At 42.7% G+C, this 19,961-nt stretch overlaps 1 protein-coding gene across 8 annotated transcripts in view; it reads right to left on the bottom strand.

Annotated features, from left to right (window-relative positions):
• The window catches only part of NACC2 (NACC family member 2), a 109,028-nt gene that overhangs the window by 21,569 nt on the left and 67,498 nt on the right, over positions 1–19,961 (bottom strand). For 7 of the 8 annotated variants that reach the window (XM_075259511.1, XM_075259513.1, XM_075259515.1 and 4 more), the window contains one exon: positions 11,951–12,872. In XM_075259511.1, the coding sequence (XP_075115612.1) occupies positions 11,951–12,815 (865 nt within the window). In that variant the 5' untranslated portion in view covers positions 12,816–12,872. Of the gene's footprint in view, positions 1–11,950; positions 12,873–19,641; positions 19,780–19,961 lie in introns of those variants that run through there. The other variant, XM_075259517.1, reaches the window with a different exon arrangement.

The raw sequence follows: 19,961 nt of genomic DNA, 5'->3' as shown, positions 1-19,961 counted from the left end.
AGACACTTGAGGGTCATAGCCAAGGGTTCCAGTCACCCCCAGACCCAAAGCCCAAAATCCTAATAGGTCCATAACAAACCACTAGAGAGACTTGAAGTCAGGAATTGCATCAGCTAGTCAGCAACCACAGGCAAATTTTTACGGGTCATAGGAAATTTATATAAGTGCAACAATAGTGCAGAAGTGGGTGTAAACAGCCCCTGGGGTCAGCGAGCTGAGAACATGCCGAGGGCGTCATTCATCTCAATAAAGACCATGAAAGGCGCACACCAATAGCCGGGCACTGCACGCGGCGAGCAGAATACTAACACCAGCACTAACAATGACACTTTCTTCAGCAAACCTTACATAAAAGACACAATTCATGTACCCTCGGACATTCCCAGTATTAGCATAGTCTCTAGATTGCAAGCTCTTCAGCCTTGGTGATGTGTATACTATATGTATAGGATCTGGGCAGGTTCTAAAGAAAGAAAAGATTTTGACAGAGATTCAGTCCATCACTCTACTAGCATTGTGCTTCCAGTTTTACAATAATCTGACCAGTAGGTGGCGCCCACTTGAATAAGACTGAGTTGCAAACAGGCCAAGTGACCCCTGAACATCTCCAAGGGCCCTGACAGAGGATTCATGGTCTACCTATAACAATGAGCTTTTCTACTGCAAGCAAAATGGCAGCTCTTATTGTATTTGGGAGACAGGTCCACTTTATTGCCAAAAGGCTGCTCTTGAGGCAGGGTATTTATGGGTAGGCTCCCCTGCCAATGTTTGCACATATTATACACACATAAACCATCCTAAAGTAAGCATGGGTGACGGTAACGTTTGGCCAGGATGTGGCATAAGAGTGTATGAGATGTCTTGTTGTACAAAGTGCCAGGGTCTACATTAACAAAGATCAGTTATATCGGAGAAGACTGTCACACGTGAGACACTACAAAGGAAAGCTATTCCTGGGATGGTCTCCTCAACAAAACATAGCTCTCGCCATCCTGACTTACACCCGTCTAAAAGCAAATACTTCTCTGCCTTTGTTTGGGGCATCACTGTGTGTGCCAAGGTGCCCACCAACTCTACAGGCTACCAACAGAGCAGTGGGTATATATTAAAAATCTACATATAACATGGTAAAAATGGGACTACTAGGCTTCTGCCTTTGCACAGCAATATGGCAACAGAGGTCCATAGCATTACAAAGCAAAGCTGTCAAACTGCAGCCCTACCCACAGTGTAAATTATGGGGTCAGGAACGGGAAAATGTCTCAATTTAAAGAGGATTTTTCACCGCAAACTGTAGCTCTTTCCACAGATTCCAGCGCAGTTGGATTTATTTCTCTAGCCCCCACTATTCCTGAGCAATCAATGCACTTAGTTTTCTACCTGATATCCCAAATAGACTCTCTAATATCTAGTAGGTGGTGTTGGGCAGGAGAAGGCAAAGGGGGAGTCTCCCTTACCTGCTCCTGGCTGACATCACCCACTGGACATTAGGGAGCCTAGTTAGCATATAGTGGGGGCTAGAGAAAAAAATTCCAACTGCACAGGAATCCATGGAGGGGCATCTATTAAAGGAAGTTTTTCTAATGTAGCTCCTCACCGTAAAGCATCATGGTCGTGCCAAGCCCTGCAAAGGTTCCATAGTGTATAGGGAAATACATGGTCACTGCTTATACATGCTCTAGATCAAAGAGGGAGACAATATAGTGGTACGTCTATGGAGGTATTATATTGACAAAATTTATGGAAGTAATATGGTAATAATATAGAAGATCAATACGGCTGTATTATCTTGCTATTCTCATATGTATTACATACATATATACAATTTATGGGATTAACATGGCGATCATACATAGGCTGTATAGGGAAGTATTATAGTTGCACTATATGATGATTATTTATATATATATATATATACACACACACACAAAATTTATGGGAGTAGCATGATAATAAATAGACTACATATGGCACTGTTATATTGACACTACATAGCAGTATAATATGTACACAATTTACAGGTGTAATAAGGCAATAATATATAGGCTGTATACGGTAATATATGTTGCATGTATTAATATTATCTTTGAACTATATGGAAGTATATTATACAATTTATGGGAGTAATATGACAATGATTTATGCGGCTGTGTATATATATTATATATATGTTTGTCATTGTTCAGCCGGGGCCACATCATGTATGATTACAGTGGGCTTGCCACCACTGACCCCTGAGATCTCCAATAGCCGCTGTAATTTATATATAAAATATATATATGTTGCATATATTAATATTATCTTGGCACTATATGGCGGTATTTTGTGAAGTGAAATTACAGCGGCTATTGGAGATAGGCCCCGGCTGAACAATGACAAACAACAGGGACCTACAAAAGGGGCTATTGGGAGTGAGGATATGTGGGGTCATGTTGCATCCAATCTGGCATAGAACTGCATACAGATTCATGGGGTCCACAGCGCCTAACTCTTTGGTCTTGAATTCCGCCGCCCCCTCCACAAGTCTAACTGCCCTCTGTCAGATGGAAGAAATTGTCAGGACTGGAAATGACAGGTTAATCTCTGCGGCATATAAGGGATTACAGAACAGGTTACATGATGTTCTCCTAAATGGCAGCTCCTCCCTGGATTTTTCATTCCTATAAATTCCAAGGGAGCAGAACTTCTTCTTCTTCCTGTCTTGTAACTGGCCTTATCTGTCCTTTTTTAGACCTCGCTTCTTGTCACAACTTTCATGGTTTATAAATACTCGTATTTCAGCAGCACTTCAGATCTTGTGGAAAAGTCAAACCATCTGCCAGGCTGCATGTGCAATTAAACATCATCTCTGGAGTTTACCCGTTGTCAGCCAGAGAGAACCACAAAGCGCGCCGGGGTTATGTTAGGATACGCCGCTGGTTTACATTAACTCTTCCCTCCCTGGATACCCTTCCATACATATAGAATATTGAGATCCTCAGGGCCCACTAGAATCATTTCTCAAGAAGTTGTTGCCATGGGGCCAGGGAACTTGACCGCGGTTTTGTCACAAACCTTTGTAAGGATACCATAACCTTTTCCGATATTTCCAACAAGCTAGATATAACAAAAAATAACAAATACGCTCGGCACTTGTACCCCCAATGTTCGTCAGGTGCTGTTCTCCCCTTTCGGGTCTCTGGACAGCATTACATTCCAATTTTGGAACCATGGTCCTGTCCATACCGTCATCAACGTAAAAATAACAGGCCCAGGATAAGAGGTCATAGGATTGTCCAGTGACAGCCAATGGAGGACAGCAGCAAAGCTGGCAAAGGAACAGTAGACACATAAGTATCCTCACCAGGGAAGCAGGAAAGCAGCCACCATGGGGTCCAACAACTAAATGAACCATCGCCATTCAGTCATAAGGTATTGTTACTGATAACTATGGGCAATGGAAAAGGACAATAACTTTTCATTTTTTTATCATCTCCATAGTGTGACATCATCACATTGTTCTTCCTAGCGCTGTGATGTCACAGTTTAATGTGCACATAATATGTGCTATAATATAATTGTGCGTATTATCCCTGTACTGTGACATCACTGTGTGTATTATCCCTGTACTGTGACATCACTGTGTGTATTATCCCTGTACTGTGACATCACTGTGTGCATTATCCCTGTACTGTGACATCACGGTGTGCATTATCTCTGTACTGTGACATCACTGTGTGTATTATCCCTGTACTGTGACATCACTGTGTGTATTATCCCTGTACTGTGACATCACGGTGTGTATTATCCCTGTACTGTGACATCACGGTGTGTATTATCTCTGTACTGTGACATCACTGTGTGTATTATCCTTGTACTGTGACATCACTGTGTGTATTATCCCTGTACTGTGACATCACAGTGTGTATTATCCCTATACTGTGACATCACGGTGTGCATTATCTCTGTACTGTGACATCACTGTGTGTATTATCCTTGTACTGTGACATCACTGTGTGTATTATCCCTGTACTGTGACATCGCTGTGTGTATTATCCCTGTACTGTGACATCACTATGTGTATTATCTCTGTACTGTGACATCACTATGTGTATTATCTCTGTACTGTGACATCACTGTGTGTATTATCCTTGTACTGTGATATCACTGTGTGTATTATCCTTGTACTGTGACATCACTGTGTGTATTATCCCTGTACTGTGACATCACAGTGTGTATTATCCCTGTACTGTGACATCACTGTGTGTATTATCCCTGTACTGTGACATCACAGTGTGTATTATCCCTGTACTGTGACATCACAGTGTGTATTATCCCTATACTGTGATATCACTGTGTGTATTATCCCTGTACTGTGACATCACGGTGTGTATTATCTCTGTACTGTGAGATCACTGTGTGTATTATCTCTGTACTGTGACTTCACTGTGTGTATTATCCTGTACTGTGACATCATCATGTACATTATCCCTGTATTGTGACATCACTGTGTGTATTATCCCTGTACTGTGTCATCACAGTGTGTATTATTCCTGTACTGTGACTTCACTGTGTGTATTATCCTGTACTGTGACATCATCATGTACATTATCCCTGTACTGTGACATCACTGTGTGTATTACCCCTGTTCTGTGACATCACTGTGTGTATTAGCCTTGTACTGTGACATCACTGTGTATATTATCCTATTAGATTTGTAAACTTGCTGCTTAATGTTGCTATTGCCGAAGTAGGACCTAATCCCACATTTTGCTATGGGATGCCATGGTTGCTTGTTACACCATTAAGCAGGGAGTTATTGTCAGAGGCTCTTTGGTGTTTTAGGCATATGTAGCTATTAGACCATTACTGTATAAACTTGGAAAGCCCTTTAAATATTTAACATTTCTATGTAACTCTATTTTAGCCGCCACTTTATGGCTGAAACATTCATAAGGAGTTGAGTAAATCTACAATGACTTTGGGTTACAGATTTTGTACAGGTTTTGCTATTGTAAGTCCTGTCTTCCATTGCACTCATTATTATAAGCACAGTTTGGTTGCCCTTGGACGTGGAGAGAAATTTATCGCAACCCAATGTCAGACCTAGCAAATCATGTGGATAAATTGGCCTTGATGGCCAATCAGGGCTCAGCTTTCTATCCCTAACTGCTGACAAAATGGAAGCTGTGCTGTGATTGGTTGCTATGGGGAACAAGGATAGTTTTTCTACTGTCCAGTTTTGGTAAATGAGGCCTAGTATAACGGTACTCAGAAATCCCACAATGCATTGCTCTCGTTCTTAAATACTGTCTGGACAACCGTCTGGTACTGTAACCACAATGGGAGAATAGCTCCATGGCGAGGCGATGCACAGCATCCTGGGAAATAAGACCAATGTATTAAACAGATTTTACAGTTTTATCATAAAATTAGTCCTCATAATACCGCCATAGAGAATACTTCTATATGAAGCCTACATAATACTACCATATAGTGCCCAAATAATAAACATTGTCCAAATGACATGCCCTTAATGAATACACATAACACTACAACATCATTCCACCGACTGCCATAAAGAATTCACATAATACCGTCATATAGTGCCAAGAGAATACTTCTATACAACACCTACATAATAGCAATATTTAGTGCCCAAATAATACACAGCAACCAAATAACACACCCTTAAACAACCCACAAAATACTTACACATAGTTCCTACATACTGCCATATAGAATTCACATATTTCTGCCATATGGAGGCCACCTAAACCATTTGGCTCTCTGTGTCGGAGGAAGGATAACTTTTTTGCATGGTAGCATTAGGACCACTGGCCTAAAATCATACCATTCCTGCCCTTGGGTTGTGTCAGTTTAGCTATATTCACTTCAACCCAAGTTGAGTTGCAGCACCAGACACCAGTGTCAAACAGATGTACCTTGGGCCCGCCAGATAAAATACCGTCCAAAACCCAAAAGAAATAGATCATAGTACCCTTCAAATTTGGGTTTCTTGTGCTGCACTATTATTGTGTTACACCCTTAGCCTATAGGAGAATCCTCTGGCACTCTGAGGGTAAGTTCACACTGGGTTTTTTGATCAGGGTTTTGAGGCCGTATTCAATGGGAGCCGCTCGGGTCTTTTTTCTGGGAGCCGTTTCTTCTGGCTCCTGGAAAAAAGAAGCGAGGTGTTCATTCTTCAGGCCGAGTCGCCTTGTGATTTGGCCTGAAGACACTCCCTCCTCCGCACTAGGCCCATTCATTGGGCCTCCACTTCAGATCCAGAAAACCTGTGTGAACTTACTCTGACAGTGCCAGACACACCTAAGCGGTGTTATTTTGGGGGTAAAAAAAATTGTAACAATGATTTTATTTTTTAACAACCTGGACAGTCCCTTTAAGATCAAGGCCCGAATCTGCCCAGCGAATTGATCAAGAGTCGAATCTGCCCCGTGAATTGATTAATAGGCAATAGTGCAACCTCAGCACTGCTACAATCGGTAACCTCTGCCTAAATCGGTCTCGCTAGATACTTTGCTAAGCTACATAATGAGGATAGGAACAAAGCTGTAGCATGTAAACAGTGAGCAGCAGCGGATGTGGCCGCTCTCGGCCCATAATTAGAGGACTTTGCTGCCTGTCTAGACACACAGAGCCGTTGCTGGTGCTGAATATTGTTGTGTAAAGGCCGGGCCAACTCCCGAGTAAATAGAAGCAGTAGCAGGAGGAAAGCTTAGTGCTTATTGTATAGCAGGGACACAGAGATTAAATCCTGCTACCGCAACGTATCACAGCAAACACGGGAGTATTACAGGGAAATCAGCACAATCCCTACCCGTCCTATGTACAAACAGACGCTGCTTAGTGCTAGGAACAGCAAACATGGCTCAACCGCTTCAAGGACGGGGATAGATCTGACCTGATGGCCACTTATCTCCAAATGGCACAGCCTTGGTATAGCTGATCATAGTCGCCAGAAGAATATCTGGTCGCTCATGGTCAACTTTAAGAATTCATTTGCCTTTGGTGATACCCTGATTGAAGATGGCAAAAAAACCCAAAACAAAACACAATTTTAGTCCTCATAATACCGCCATATAATGACAAGAGAATACATCTATATGTAGCCCACATACCAACATATAATGCCCAATAATATGCAGCATTCGAAGCCCATGTAATACAACTTAACTCCACCGACTGCCTTAAAGAATTCACAACACCGCCATGTAGAACCAAGAGAACCAGCGCACATAATAAGATTACATTGTGTCCAAATAATATGTAGCATCCAAATAACACACCCTTAAAGTGTCTGCATAAAACTACAACATAGGTCCACCAACCGCTATAAGGATTTCTCATAATACCGCCATATAGTGCTAAGAGTATAAGTCTATATACAGTCTACATACCACCATATAGTGCCCAAATAATAGGCATCATCCAAAGAACACTACCTTAAAGAACCCACATAATACTGACACATAATTCAGACTTACTGCCATATAGAATCCACATAATACAGCCATATGGAACTCACATAATCCAGTTTTCTCTCTGTACTGGAGAAAGGATCACATTTGATCAAGGTGTCATTCAGAAGTAAGACAAAATTTAAGGGTTCCCAATTGTAATCACTGGCTGAGAAGCAATTAGTAGCAGGCCATATATTCCATTCTCAGCAGTAATCCTACATGCTGACGGTTTCCAGGCACTAGCAGGAAGTTGTAGATATTATGGTTACTACGTATTGAATTTCAACAGGCTTTCCACCCTGGGACCTTTAAGACATGTGGGTCAAAGTCGCCCCCCTGACACATTAGGAGCGCCATATTCTAATAGGGATTTCCTGTTTTAAAAAAAATGAAGTCGTTTTATAATAAAAAGCTATTTTCTTATATATTTTCTGCACAAATTCCTCAATACTTTTGGACATATCTGCTTGAACATGTATTGACCTAATACTTCTTACAGCTGATGGTTTGCTACAGTTGTATCCAGACTAGGCAATACCAAGACTGAGCAGACTTATTCATGGTAAGTGAACGTACCCCAGGATGTTGAGGTATGTTCACACATATCAGATGGGACACAGATTTTCTGTCTGGATTTGCAGATTTGAAATCTGCAGGTTATCGATTATTTTTGCATATTTTACCGCGACTTCATCTCTTTAAATGTAATGGGGTAAAATCCCCTGAAAAAATGATATTCTATGAAATGGCACAAAGTGGATCTAACTATTCGGGTTACTGGCTCTTTAAAAGTAAAAGTCATCAGGATGTCTCAACCGTTTCTTCGACCACCTGCGATCTCGGGTCTCCAGGATCAGGACTGTATCTCGGTAACATCCACCTGATATGTTGACTTGTGAGAACATCTGCTTAATGCAAGTGATAAAATTGCATTATCATAGGAAGGAAGGAAATGGAAGTCTTACTAATCCCACAGCACAGTCTAATCGGCAGGCAGCGTACCGGAGGGCTGGGTGAGGGCACAACACCCGGTATTAACCCCTTAAAACCACAAGTTCATCCGTGCCCTATGTACAGAAGACCTCAAGGCGTAAGAAATGACTGATCTTATCTTAGAAGATGGGCTACTGCTCTTGTACTTGTCTGCAGATATATCAGGACATCCTCCACGCTCCTCCCTGGTTTGATATTCTACTGCATAAACAAAAGTGTCCCTGTCCGATATCTTCTTCTGCCTAGACAAAGGAGATCAGAAGAAAAGGATGATCTACTGACCAACTGCTTCACTGCAAATTCTCTGAAGGATCCCGTCCAACAACCCAGGAGATCACAAAATCTCAAGCTATACCTAGATGTCTAAGTCGCTGACCAATTTGCAAAAACATCAACACCTGCATTGACCCACTAGGACTCTACAACCTACCCAAATACTCTCCATCTGCCTATCTTCAGACCTGACAGGCGGTGAAGGCCACCTTTCAACATCATAACCTCAAACTTTCCAGTTTACAGTGTCCATTGCTTCACCTGACCACAACATGTCCATTGACAAAGTCATTCCAGATGTCTCCACCAACTGAGCCCTAAAGTGATTACAAAGAATTCCTATTATATCGTATTGTTGGTGGTCCCACAAATAATATCCTTACATTGTAAGACTGGATGTGCCTAATGCTATTGAATTTTTTGGGTCTACATGCAAATTCAGAAGTAACTAACTTCAGTGAGGTCTTCATCAGGTTGTGATCCTCAAAGAAACACTATTCCTTCATTTTTAACTTTAAGCCACATTTTTTGGCATTTTATGGGTCATACATATGATCGAATAACAGATTACCAGAAAACATTTTTTGGGTTGACCAACAATGTCTCCTGCATGCATAGGTAGTCCCAAGTTGTCAATATTTGCCCCTCCAAACATCCTTGTTGCTATACAAGACCATGTATAAAAGTGGACGCGGCCTCATGCAACGGAGCAAATCTCGAAACCTGCTCACAAATAAAATTATACAATATCGTGATGGAAATAAACTGTTTGTTCTGGGGAAAAGGAGCAGTTGTCGTGGGGAAATAGAGAAGTCGTCGCATGGAAAGTTATCATAAGGAAATAGATTGGTTATTGGGTTGGTAACGAGTCTTGGAAATAAGTATTACCCTTTCTAACTGATACATAATACCAGAGCAATATAAAATGTTAAATAATTCATCTAGATGTCTATAGCAAATATACACAAAAAAAATCTGTCGCCATGTACAAGATGATTGTATACATCCTATCCTACTAATATTAAATGTGAAAGTTTGTGAGTTTGGACGTTTGTTCCTCAATCACGCAAAAACGGCTGAACGGATTTGCATGAAATTTGCCACATACATAGATAGGAACCCCGATTAAAACATAGGCTACTTTTTATCCCGGTAAATGACATCACTACACGACCGCAGTGAAGGAATTTAGGTTCACACTACACTAAAGGACCTGTGATGACATCATCACAGGTCCTTGAGCCATTCTCAGATAGGCTCATGCTAGGCAGTGGGTGGAGCTACACGCTATTCTGAGGGCTGAGCTATATAGGATGAAGCTGGACAGTGTGAAAGCTGAAGAAAATGGAGTCTCATAGAAGATCAGGAGACTACAGAACGTGCAGGCTGTGTGCGGGCAAGAGGACTATATCGGGTGTAGAGTTTCAGTGAGTACTACAGGGAATGAGTTGTTCTGCCTGTGATGGGGGAGGGGGGAGAATTTTGGCACATTTCAGCAACATCCGTTCAGCCCTTTGTAACACAGAAGCTGCTCAGACAGTCACATAACCAAATCCCTGTAATCACAATTGCCCGATGTAGAAAAGTTTAGGCAGCGCTGTAGCACACCTATCTAGGCTCTCCATATGCAAACATGTACATACAGCTGGGTATCCTATGCATATGCATCGATGTAGCAGAGCCAAGACGCAGGAGCAGGTTGATCGAACTGTGGTAAATTTCTGCAACATCCGTTCAGCCATTTCCAACACAGAAGCTGCTCAGACACTGACATAAGAACACCTCTGTAATCCAAATGGCCAAATGTACCAGAGCTTAGGCAGTGCTGTAGCACAGCTGAGTACGCTCTCCATATGCAGAGATGTACATACAACTGAGTATGCTGCACATATGCAGCGATGTAGCAGAGCCGAGATGCGGGAGCAGGCAGATCATCCACAACAGCAATTGGCTAAATATAAGCAGCTCAGCGCCAACACCAACCCGCAGACAAAGTCGTGGGCAGATGCTAGTAGGATATATACTCAGATTCAGACAAAGCCTGATAAATATGGCGGCAGCATTTCACACCTTGTGGTTTATATGTTACATTTTATCACTCCTATAAAAATCTAATATAATCAACCACCATGTCCGATACACAAAACATGTTCCGGATGAGTTTGTCGCAGTCTTCACTTGGTACACTGCTCTCAGAACCCCTTTTCTTCTTCTACATATTTGCTGGGACCTTTTGGGTCTTATAGAGTTCACCATCAGACAAGACAATCGGCTATATGAGTAATATATAGCTAGCCATACAGTCCTATGGTGAAGCGTTTTTAGGAGGAGGAATTTGAGTCAGTTTCCTGACCAAATTCCTAACCAAAAAACTCTGTGTGAATAAGGATTATCATTTCTTACATCTTATCTTTATGACCAGACACTACTCCTGTCTGGTTGGTACTGATAAATACCTGCAACTACCCTTAAAAGGAATCTGTCGTCACTAGAACCCAGCACATCTCCTCAACCCCGCAGATAGATAGGTTGATTTAGGTGACCCTAACCTATGTGTTCCACTTGTGAATTGATGCCTCCGTTACTTACTCTATCATACAGAGTCCTACTCTCGCTAACATGTCACTGCCTGCCACAAATTCGACACACTCCTCTCCTGTATACCCTGCAGTTCTATAAGAGTGTGCTCCCTCTACTACACTACTTCATGGGGAACCTCACATATCCAACCACAATCAGTCCCATAGCACCAAGTGTTTCCTGACTATAATATGAGAGAATGGGTCACTGCCTGCTACAAGATCACAATACTCATCCTCTTCTGTTAACATTATGGCCAAAGTCGGGTGCAAAAATCCCTTACATGTAGAATTCAGGACACATATTTTCTGGATATATTGATAAAATCTACCCATTTGGTACCATTATTTGACATATTTTTCAAGTTGAGGGGAAGTGAGATCTATGGAGTCAAACCCATTTGTTGTCTTTATATCCAGTTCATGCTATAGACTGAGTTCAGGGGTCACTGGTTATCCAACCACTTCGCTGTCCTGGTATTCACCAATGCCAATGGAACTTATAGGTGGTTGCCCACCAAAGCAAACACATATTGGTTGTAAATAACCAAATCACAATGAGCAACTCTCGACTGGTATAAAACGCTCTATTTTTAAATACATACATAGAATAAGTTACCAAAAATAACAAAAAGAAAGTACCTGAATAGCCACCAGTAGATTTAATGTACATATGTCCGTAATGTTCCTCCACCATGGTGTCATAGGCCTCATCGTCCTCTTCATCTTCTTCATTGTGGTAGGACGTGGGGCTGTCGGTGGTGGGAATACTGCTGGCCCCCGGGCTTGTGCGTTCCCCTTGAGAGTATTGTACTTGTTGTACATTGGGAAAAAGTGCTGCTAAGCTAGACATGCCATAGTATGATACACGGGGAACTTTTGTCGGAACAACAGCTGTAACACCCCCACCAGAACTGTCTCTATTTTGGGTCTCTGACGTCTTTTTGCCCGGCAAATTGGGCATGGCAATGGGTTGGCCCTCCAGACTTTCATTTTTCACTCTGGTTAAGAGAGGGATGGGCATGGAAGGGGACATGACGTAGGGTACCGTAGCGGCCTGCGTCTGGTTACAGGGGCTTTGTGGTTCCGAACTGGCATCTTCGATCATAGTAGTCTGAGAGTCACAATGGGGTGAGCTGACCTTGAACATCAAGTCCGTACCTCGCTCAACAATGTGCTGGATCTGAAGAAATCCTGCTGTGTACATGACCACGAGCTGCTCGCTGGCAGCCATAGTTAGCTTTCCAGTGTAGCAAAAAGAGAGGATCTGCTGAAAACATGCCGGTGGCACGGTGGCTGGCAACTCGAAAGCACTTTTGCTGTTCCCGCTGAATAAATCTCTAAAGTACAGACTGCTTGCTGCCAGCACGGCGCGGTGTGCCTTGAACGCTTGACCTTTCACGAGTATGGAGACATCGCAGTACAGTCCCATGAGCCTCTGCTCATTCAGGCAACCCAAGACAGTGTTCCCGAAATTGGGTATTTCAATGTGTAACATCTGTGACATGGCTGGGATTTTGCTTACAGAGACATTCAACAGAATCGTGGCTGAGACCGTTCACATCTGTAAAGACAAAAAAAAACAAACACCACAACAAAAAATTATTAGTAAAAAAATTTCAAAATAAAGTAATATCTAAGTCCATGCAAAACTAACAGTACATTGTAAAACCCAGCATCAGATCTGTGAGGCTCAGGCCCACCAGGGACAATAATCCATGGATCATCATCTAGGCTTGATCCATTTGTTTGGTGGCGGTCTCATTATTATATCTGAACCAGCCCCACTGGAAGGTCCTACCTCCATATGACACACTAACACGAGTACAGGAAGCTTAGATATGGGGTACTCTTTGACAAACCCCTTTAACTAGAGAGAACGAATGGTCACCACTTGACTCTTGTGGGACCAAATGTGTCATATTGTGGCCATGTCTCACTATTATTTTAGAGCTTGGTACACTGGAGGATCCTCATTCCTTTGGTCAAATTTCCATGGGTACAGGAGGCTGAGATATGAGTTGCTCTTTGACAGGGACCTCTTGCTACAGACCACTGTAGGTCACCAGTTGACTGAGATTGGAGACACTGCCATAAAATACCACATGTGGTCCAAGAGGGGTGAAGTGGCGACCTCCTCTTACTTCCACTTACTTAAGTCACATTTACATAGGTACAGAAAGATGAGATTTGGGGTCATGTTTGACAGGGTCTTATCAATGGAGAGAACTGGTGGCCACCACTTGACTGTTGGAGCACATGTGTCGCTCTGTGGCTGTACCTGGCATACTAGTGTTTTGTGCTTCCTTATGTCACACTTACAGGGGTACAGGAAACTGACATATAGTTCACTGTCTGACAAGATTAGCCCACTATAGAGGCCATCAATAATTAGATTTCCCTCCGAGCCATCATTTTAGTAAGACAAAACCCCCCAAGACCACAAAGCCAAGAAAATCTCCCCAACTAAGTGGGTAGGGGATTGTGGGATGCTCTGCCTGGCTACATTTTGACGTTTTTAGTGGAGCTGAGCATAAAAACAAGTAGCTCGGAAGTAAACAACGCTAAAGATACTTCCACTGCCGCATTACCACATGTGAATACATTCCTGAGCAGGAGCCGCGCGCTCGCAGACGTAGAGTTATCGGAGGTGACAGTTCTGCAGTATACACATATAAATAAATAAATGCTAAAAAATCCCTCAAATATAAAGAGAATTGGAAAGAAAAAAAGAAAACAGAACAAAGCAAATGTTCCCTTCTGGACTCTAGAAAGCTGGGTGGCAGTTATATTACTTTCCCGGGATCAGATATAACACAAACACAGTAGACGAGCAGTGACTGGTCATGGCATTGTTCAACAAGCATTGCTGTCTGGAACAAAAAGAATCATAAAAAACTATAAAAACATATAAAATACATCGCACAAGAGTGAACAATTTATAATAATAAAAATATATATATTATATAAAATAAATGGTAAACGTAAGCGAAAGCAATCCCCACGTAATTTTATTTACCGCATCCCGGCCTCGGAGTGATTACAGTCTAATTATACAATTAATTTGCTTTAGTAACGGAGTGTTCTGAAGTCAGACGACGCTACACATCAAATGGGGGCTCTTAACATGAGTGTCAACAGATGCCAAGTCACTGAAGATCCAAGTACATACAGTACATGCAAGGCAGACGTGGCGTAGACACACACATAGCAGAGCTGAGTTTGTCTCCTGCCACATAAGATTTAATAGGCTTTCCAGACCTCGTGGAACTAGAAGTCACAGCATATCCTGCCAGTATGACACAGACATTGCAGATCAGGACTTCAAGTGCTCATTTTTCTAAGGTACTACAAGTCCCAGCAAGTAAAACCTGTCTTATTAAACTGTACAGTGCAATTACCAGGGGCAAAACCATAGAGGCTATTAGGGTAACCGCTACTCAGCCCTGGATAATGCGGGGACCCAGGAGCCCCCATCTGTATTGGGGCTCCTGGGCCCCAATACAGATTTTGCCATGGGGCCCAGGAGCTTCAAGTTACACCTCTGGGAATTGCAACAGATTTTTAGTAAGTTTGGATAATGAATGATGGCTTGTAACAGAATCCTAGATATGCTGGAATTTGTGGTTCTACGACAACTGACGACTGACAACTGAGTATTGCCCACCAACTAAGACAAGCTCTGACTTGCAGGATACCCATAGTTCCACGGATCGTGAAGAGCCCTAAATCTAAGATACTGTGACTTGTAGTTCTACAACAGAATAGAATTTTTGCCTGAGATATTGAAAAAAATGAAAGTGATATGAAAGACCACAAAAAGTGCACGTCTAGATGAGAGGGCCGTGACCATTCCCTAACTCTTCAAGCAAAATGGCTCCTCAAGGGTCAAGAACAGAGGCCACCCACTCGCCAAAGTGTACTGCAACCATTTAATCACCTCCCCAATACGGGTATGCTCAGTGTCAGACCGAGGTTCCATGGGCCCACCAAATAAAACAATCTTGGCGCTCGCCCTCTAACAACCCCTAAGAAATAGACCATGGCAACCTTCAAATTTGGGCGTCTTCTGGTGGACCATTACGGTGTTAGAACCTGGGCCCACCAAAGGATCTTCTGGTACTTTTGACCAGTCCACCACTAGGTACACTCCAACTAACTACTGTAACATACTGAATTTCCTCATGATGGGACTATTAAAGGATTATCTTATCTTATCTTGGGTTTGAGAAACCTGACTAAATTCTGGTACCCATTACATAAATGTTGGCCAAACCCGCTACTTTTGGCAAGACCTGTGGACTCTCTAGGGTGTCCACCAAAAGAAACATCTGCACCCTGAAAAGTCCTTAGCCCAAACACATGAGGTGCTTCCTGGCCATAAGTAGTTCCTAAATATTCTGCCAAGCCAGAAGCGTCTGGAACGTGGTAGTCTGACAACTTCGTATCTCGATGGAACCCTGCAAAAAAAAGATCAACTTCTCCCAACGTCCCCAACTAGAGTCTTGAAGCTCCAAACTTACGGAGAGCAGATGGAGAATTATTATGTGTGCTGGCATGGAACTCGGTGGAAAGCCCAAGTTCACACAAAAAGCCTGTAAATCGTTCCGTCTCCTTATTACGCCTCACACATGCAATATGTTGTGGATTTGCAACTTATGTTAACACTCATCGACTCAGCACTGACTCATTTCATCTCGCCAGCCACGACTAAGAAGGAGCACGGTGGAAAGATCATCTGAACAAAACACCGCCCGGCGCAGACGGGGAAGTGCCATACATCATGCCAGCCAAGGGGGGCACATATTTTTTGAAGTGACAATTGTACCTTTAACCGCTCTCTGTCAAGGATTCGGGGATTTTTTCTGTTATTTACTGAAAGGAGTGATGTAACCATGGTGATAAAACTTTTCTGGTGTCTCTTTTCTAGTTCTTAAAGGTGTAACTTACTGGAAAATCAGACACGGTCATCTCTGGCACATCTGTATTTGTATATATGGGGGCAGCAACATATTTGACTCCTGGCTGATAACAGAGAGCAATATGAATTCGCCTGCTCAACAAACATGTTTTGTCTGCTCGATCCTGTCCCATCATCTTCCTATAATGCTAAAATATGTCGGAAATATAATTCTACATTCTGCGCATAGACGTCCAGCGTTAAATCGGAACATTGACAAAAAAATCTGAATGTTAATTTGGAACGTTATCGGAGCAAAACCACTTACGCAACAATCGGATGAAACTACAGGTGAAGCAAATCTTATTGTAGTAAGAAGGACTGAAAACTCGTCTCGTTCCTGCCAATTACTATTAGGTTAATTGACTGCCCATGAAATCGGCCCCTGTGTGTATGTATGTGAGTGAGCGGAGGAAATGAGATTGTGAGCCCACAGGGAGCAGGGCTGAAAGGAAGGAATTTGTCTGTTTCCCAAAATTGTGTCACAATATCTATCTATCTATCCATCTATCTAGTATCTATCTATCTATCTATCCATCTATCTAGTATCTATCTATCTATCTATCTATCTATCTATCTATCTATCCATCTAGTATCTATCTATCTATCTATCTATCTCATATCTATCCATCTATCTCTCTCTCTCTCTCATATCTATCTCATATCTATCTGTCTGTCTATCTGTATCTATCTATCAATCAATCTATCTATCTGAGAAAAGTCCAAAGCAACACAGCAATACTCAATGTGTGGGTGCAAATCCACTTGGGAAGACGGCCACTCCCAGCATATACAAAAAAATAATAAAAACAGCAGCACACCAAAGGTCATATAGCTAGTGTTTCTTTAATCCAAGGCGACATTTCGGTCTCCTTTGGAACCTTTCCAGATGGGACCGAAACGTCGCCTTGGATTAAAGACACACTAGATATATGACCTTTGGTGTGCTGCTGTTTTTATTATTTTTTACATCTATCTATCTATCTATCTATCTATCTATCTATCTATCTATCCATCCATGTCATTTCTATCCATCTATATATCTATGCCATATCCGTCTAATGTATCTGTCTGTCTACAGCAGCACATGTGAATACTAATAAACCCATAGTGGGTAAAAATCCCAGGTACCAGGCAGTAGGTCCCAAAGAGTACTCAAAGGAAGAGGCGCTGCTCCAGATATGCTGCCCATGCCTATAACTGTCTGTCCGTCCATCTATCCATCATTCTGTTTATCTACCTACCTAGTCATCCATCTATCTATCTATCTATCTATCTATCTATCCATCCATCTATCTTTTCATCTGTTTCTGTTTTATCACTCCATCATTTACTTATGTATTTTTATCATTCTCTCTTATAACTATCTGTCCATCTACTTCATATCCATCTCTCACTTTCTTTTTATCTCTCAAATATCTATTTCTCAAGGTCTTCATCTATCACATATCTATCCATCCAATACTATAGAAATATCCCACATGATATTACAGGGATCAGGAGTGAAATAAAGAATTTACAGACAGTGAACGCCTATGGGAACCTCAGCCACTTCCCCACCTGCCACATATTACAACACAATGGATATCCATATACTCTGCTAGAATCGGCTCCGGAGTCCTAATGAATATCGCTGCCAAATCTCAGGTAGTTAAAAAGTTAAATTCTGCCGATTTTCTGACCTCCCTTGCCAGATATATAAGGGGGTTCTAAACGCTCATGACACCGAAATAACATGTCCCGTATGCCAATTATTACTGGAGCCGTGGGGTCAATCACCCACTAAAAAGGGCACCACACTGGGCAGCTCTAATCTGATGCCAGGGCAGACGGATGGGGAAATGTGCCAACTAATCAAGATACTTCTCAAAGGTAATCCCCATTATTGCTACATTTGGGTATCAAAGCTGCCGAAGTACATATAGTGGCACTGACTATTACCATTGGGGTCTTCGAAACTGACCAAGTGTAAAATTCATATGGGAGTCTAGATACGTCATTTGGCTTCCTATAAAACTTTGACCTTAGAATGGTTGCTTGAAATGATGAGCCCCACTAAGGACAGGAATGGATACGGGTGCAGTGCTACAGCGTGTGGTGGTGGTATACAAAAACATCTTCTATATCACATACATATGCATAACATATAAGTTATATACATGTACCCAGGGCACCCTGGGTACGTGGGGCCACCGGCAATCCACTCTGTCTTAGGACTGAGCAAAAAAACTGAATCATTGCCCCAGGTGAAGGAAAGCTTTGCCATGACCACATACAAACACACATATATGTCAACATACGAACACCTCAGACAATGCACAGTGCCCGTCAGGACTCCTATATCGCAATACCGTCATCCCTGTAAGGCGTTAACTCTTTCCTGCCTCTCGCCAGCATCCGAATAAACATTTGCATAACGAGTAAACTTTTGATTTATAGACCGGCAATAGCAATGTGCTTCCAGCCGTCGCCAGCCCAGCCAGATTTCACCCTCTCAAAACCACGGAGGAGACGCGGCGTTGCTCGGTCCCTCTGGGTGCAGAAGGGGTTAACAATCTCAAGTAACGTGGAAGAATAAAATGAACAATGGAGATGTCACAGGGAGACAGAAGCAGGTCTGGCGGCTGGCTGTGTAAGCATGCAGTGGTCTTTTACTTACACGCTGCAGATCGTCTCCCCCCGTCCGGTAAGATTTCGGGTCTGGGAGAGCTCCGACGATAAGAAAAAGGGACCCGATTTTAAGTGTTTGGGACGTAAACATGCCATGCGGAGATGTGCCAGGACAGAGAGGGGCTCCCGTTGAATTATGTGGCACTGCTGCCTCCGAAATGATCTGAGTGGGCATTACATCCTATAGAACATGCTGCAGTGCGAACAGAGGAGTCTAAATTTTTAATACCCACTGGGTGGCTCGGGGGGGTATATGGGGGGGGCGTGGAGCAACGAGCACCTCTGTACTTCTGTCTGGAGACTCCTATGATCTCCACTCCGTGAAGATTTAAAAAGGAGAGTTGACAAAAGTGCAAGGATGCTTTTTCAAGTCAGACATGAGCCCATTAATGCATCCCCCCCCCCCTTCCTCTCCTGCCCGCCAGTGTCTGGATCTAAGGCGATGCAGCTCACATAGAGCCTTTAATATCTTGCACTGAAAACAACTCCAGTATCCCCAGTCTGTGTTATAGTATTGCATCAAATCGCCTCGCCATGGGCGAATTCAGGACAATAGCCCTGGTACTTGCTCTAATAAGATTTGCCTTTTTGCTGCATTAAAAAAAAAAGCAAGTGTGAACGCTACCCCGCAATAATCCCAAAGACTTAACCAGCCCAACAGTCCATGCGAAAAAAAACCCCAAACCCTCCCATGTATACTGACCACAAGTCAAGAGTCAATAGCCAGGGTTGACGGGCACCTGCATGGGCACCGGCTTTGCCCCTCTTCTTAGGGACGAGTGATCAAAGGCTAATATATCCGTGAAATAGCTCAACATATTCTGTCCAGTGGGGGCAAGAATCAAACTATTGTGTCCCTGAGTAGATGAGCAGCAAATAGACGGTGCAAGAGAATAGAGACAGTAGACAGACAGGCAAGAGGAGGAGGAGGTGGTGTTGGTGGAGGGGGGGGTATGTCCCATTTTCTTGTGTCTGCAGACTCTAACACATACACCGACACATACAGAACAAACCTTGGGCTAG

Source organism: Leptodactylus fuscus, chromosome 11 (assembly GCF_031893055.1).
Source record: "Leptodactylus fuscus isolate aLepFus1 chromosome 11, aLepFus1.hap2, whole genome shotgun sequence".
NCBI lineage: Eukaryota > Metazoa > Chordata > Amphibia > Anura > Leptodactylidae > Leptodactylus > Leptodactylus fuscus.
This window is presented reverse-complemented; position numbering and strand designations above follow the sequence as displayed.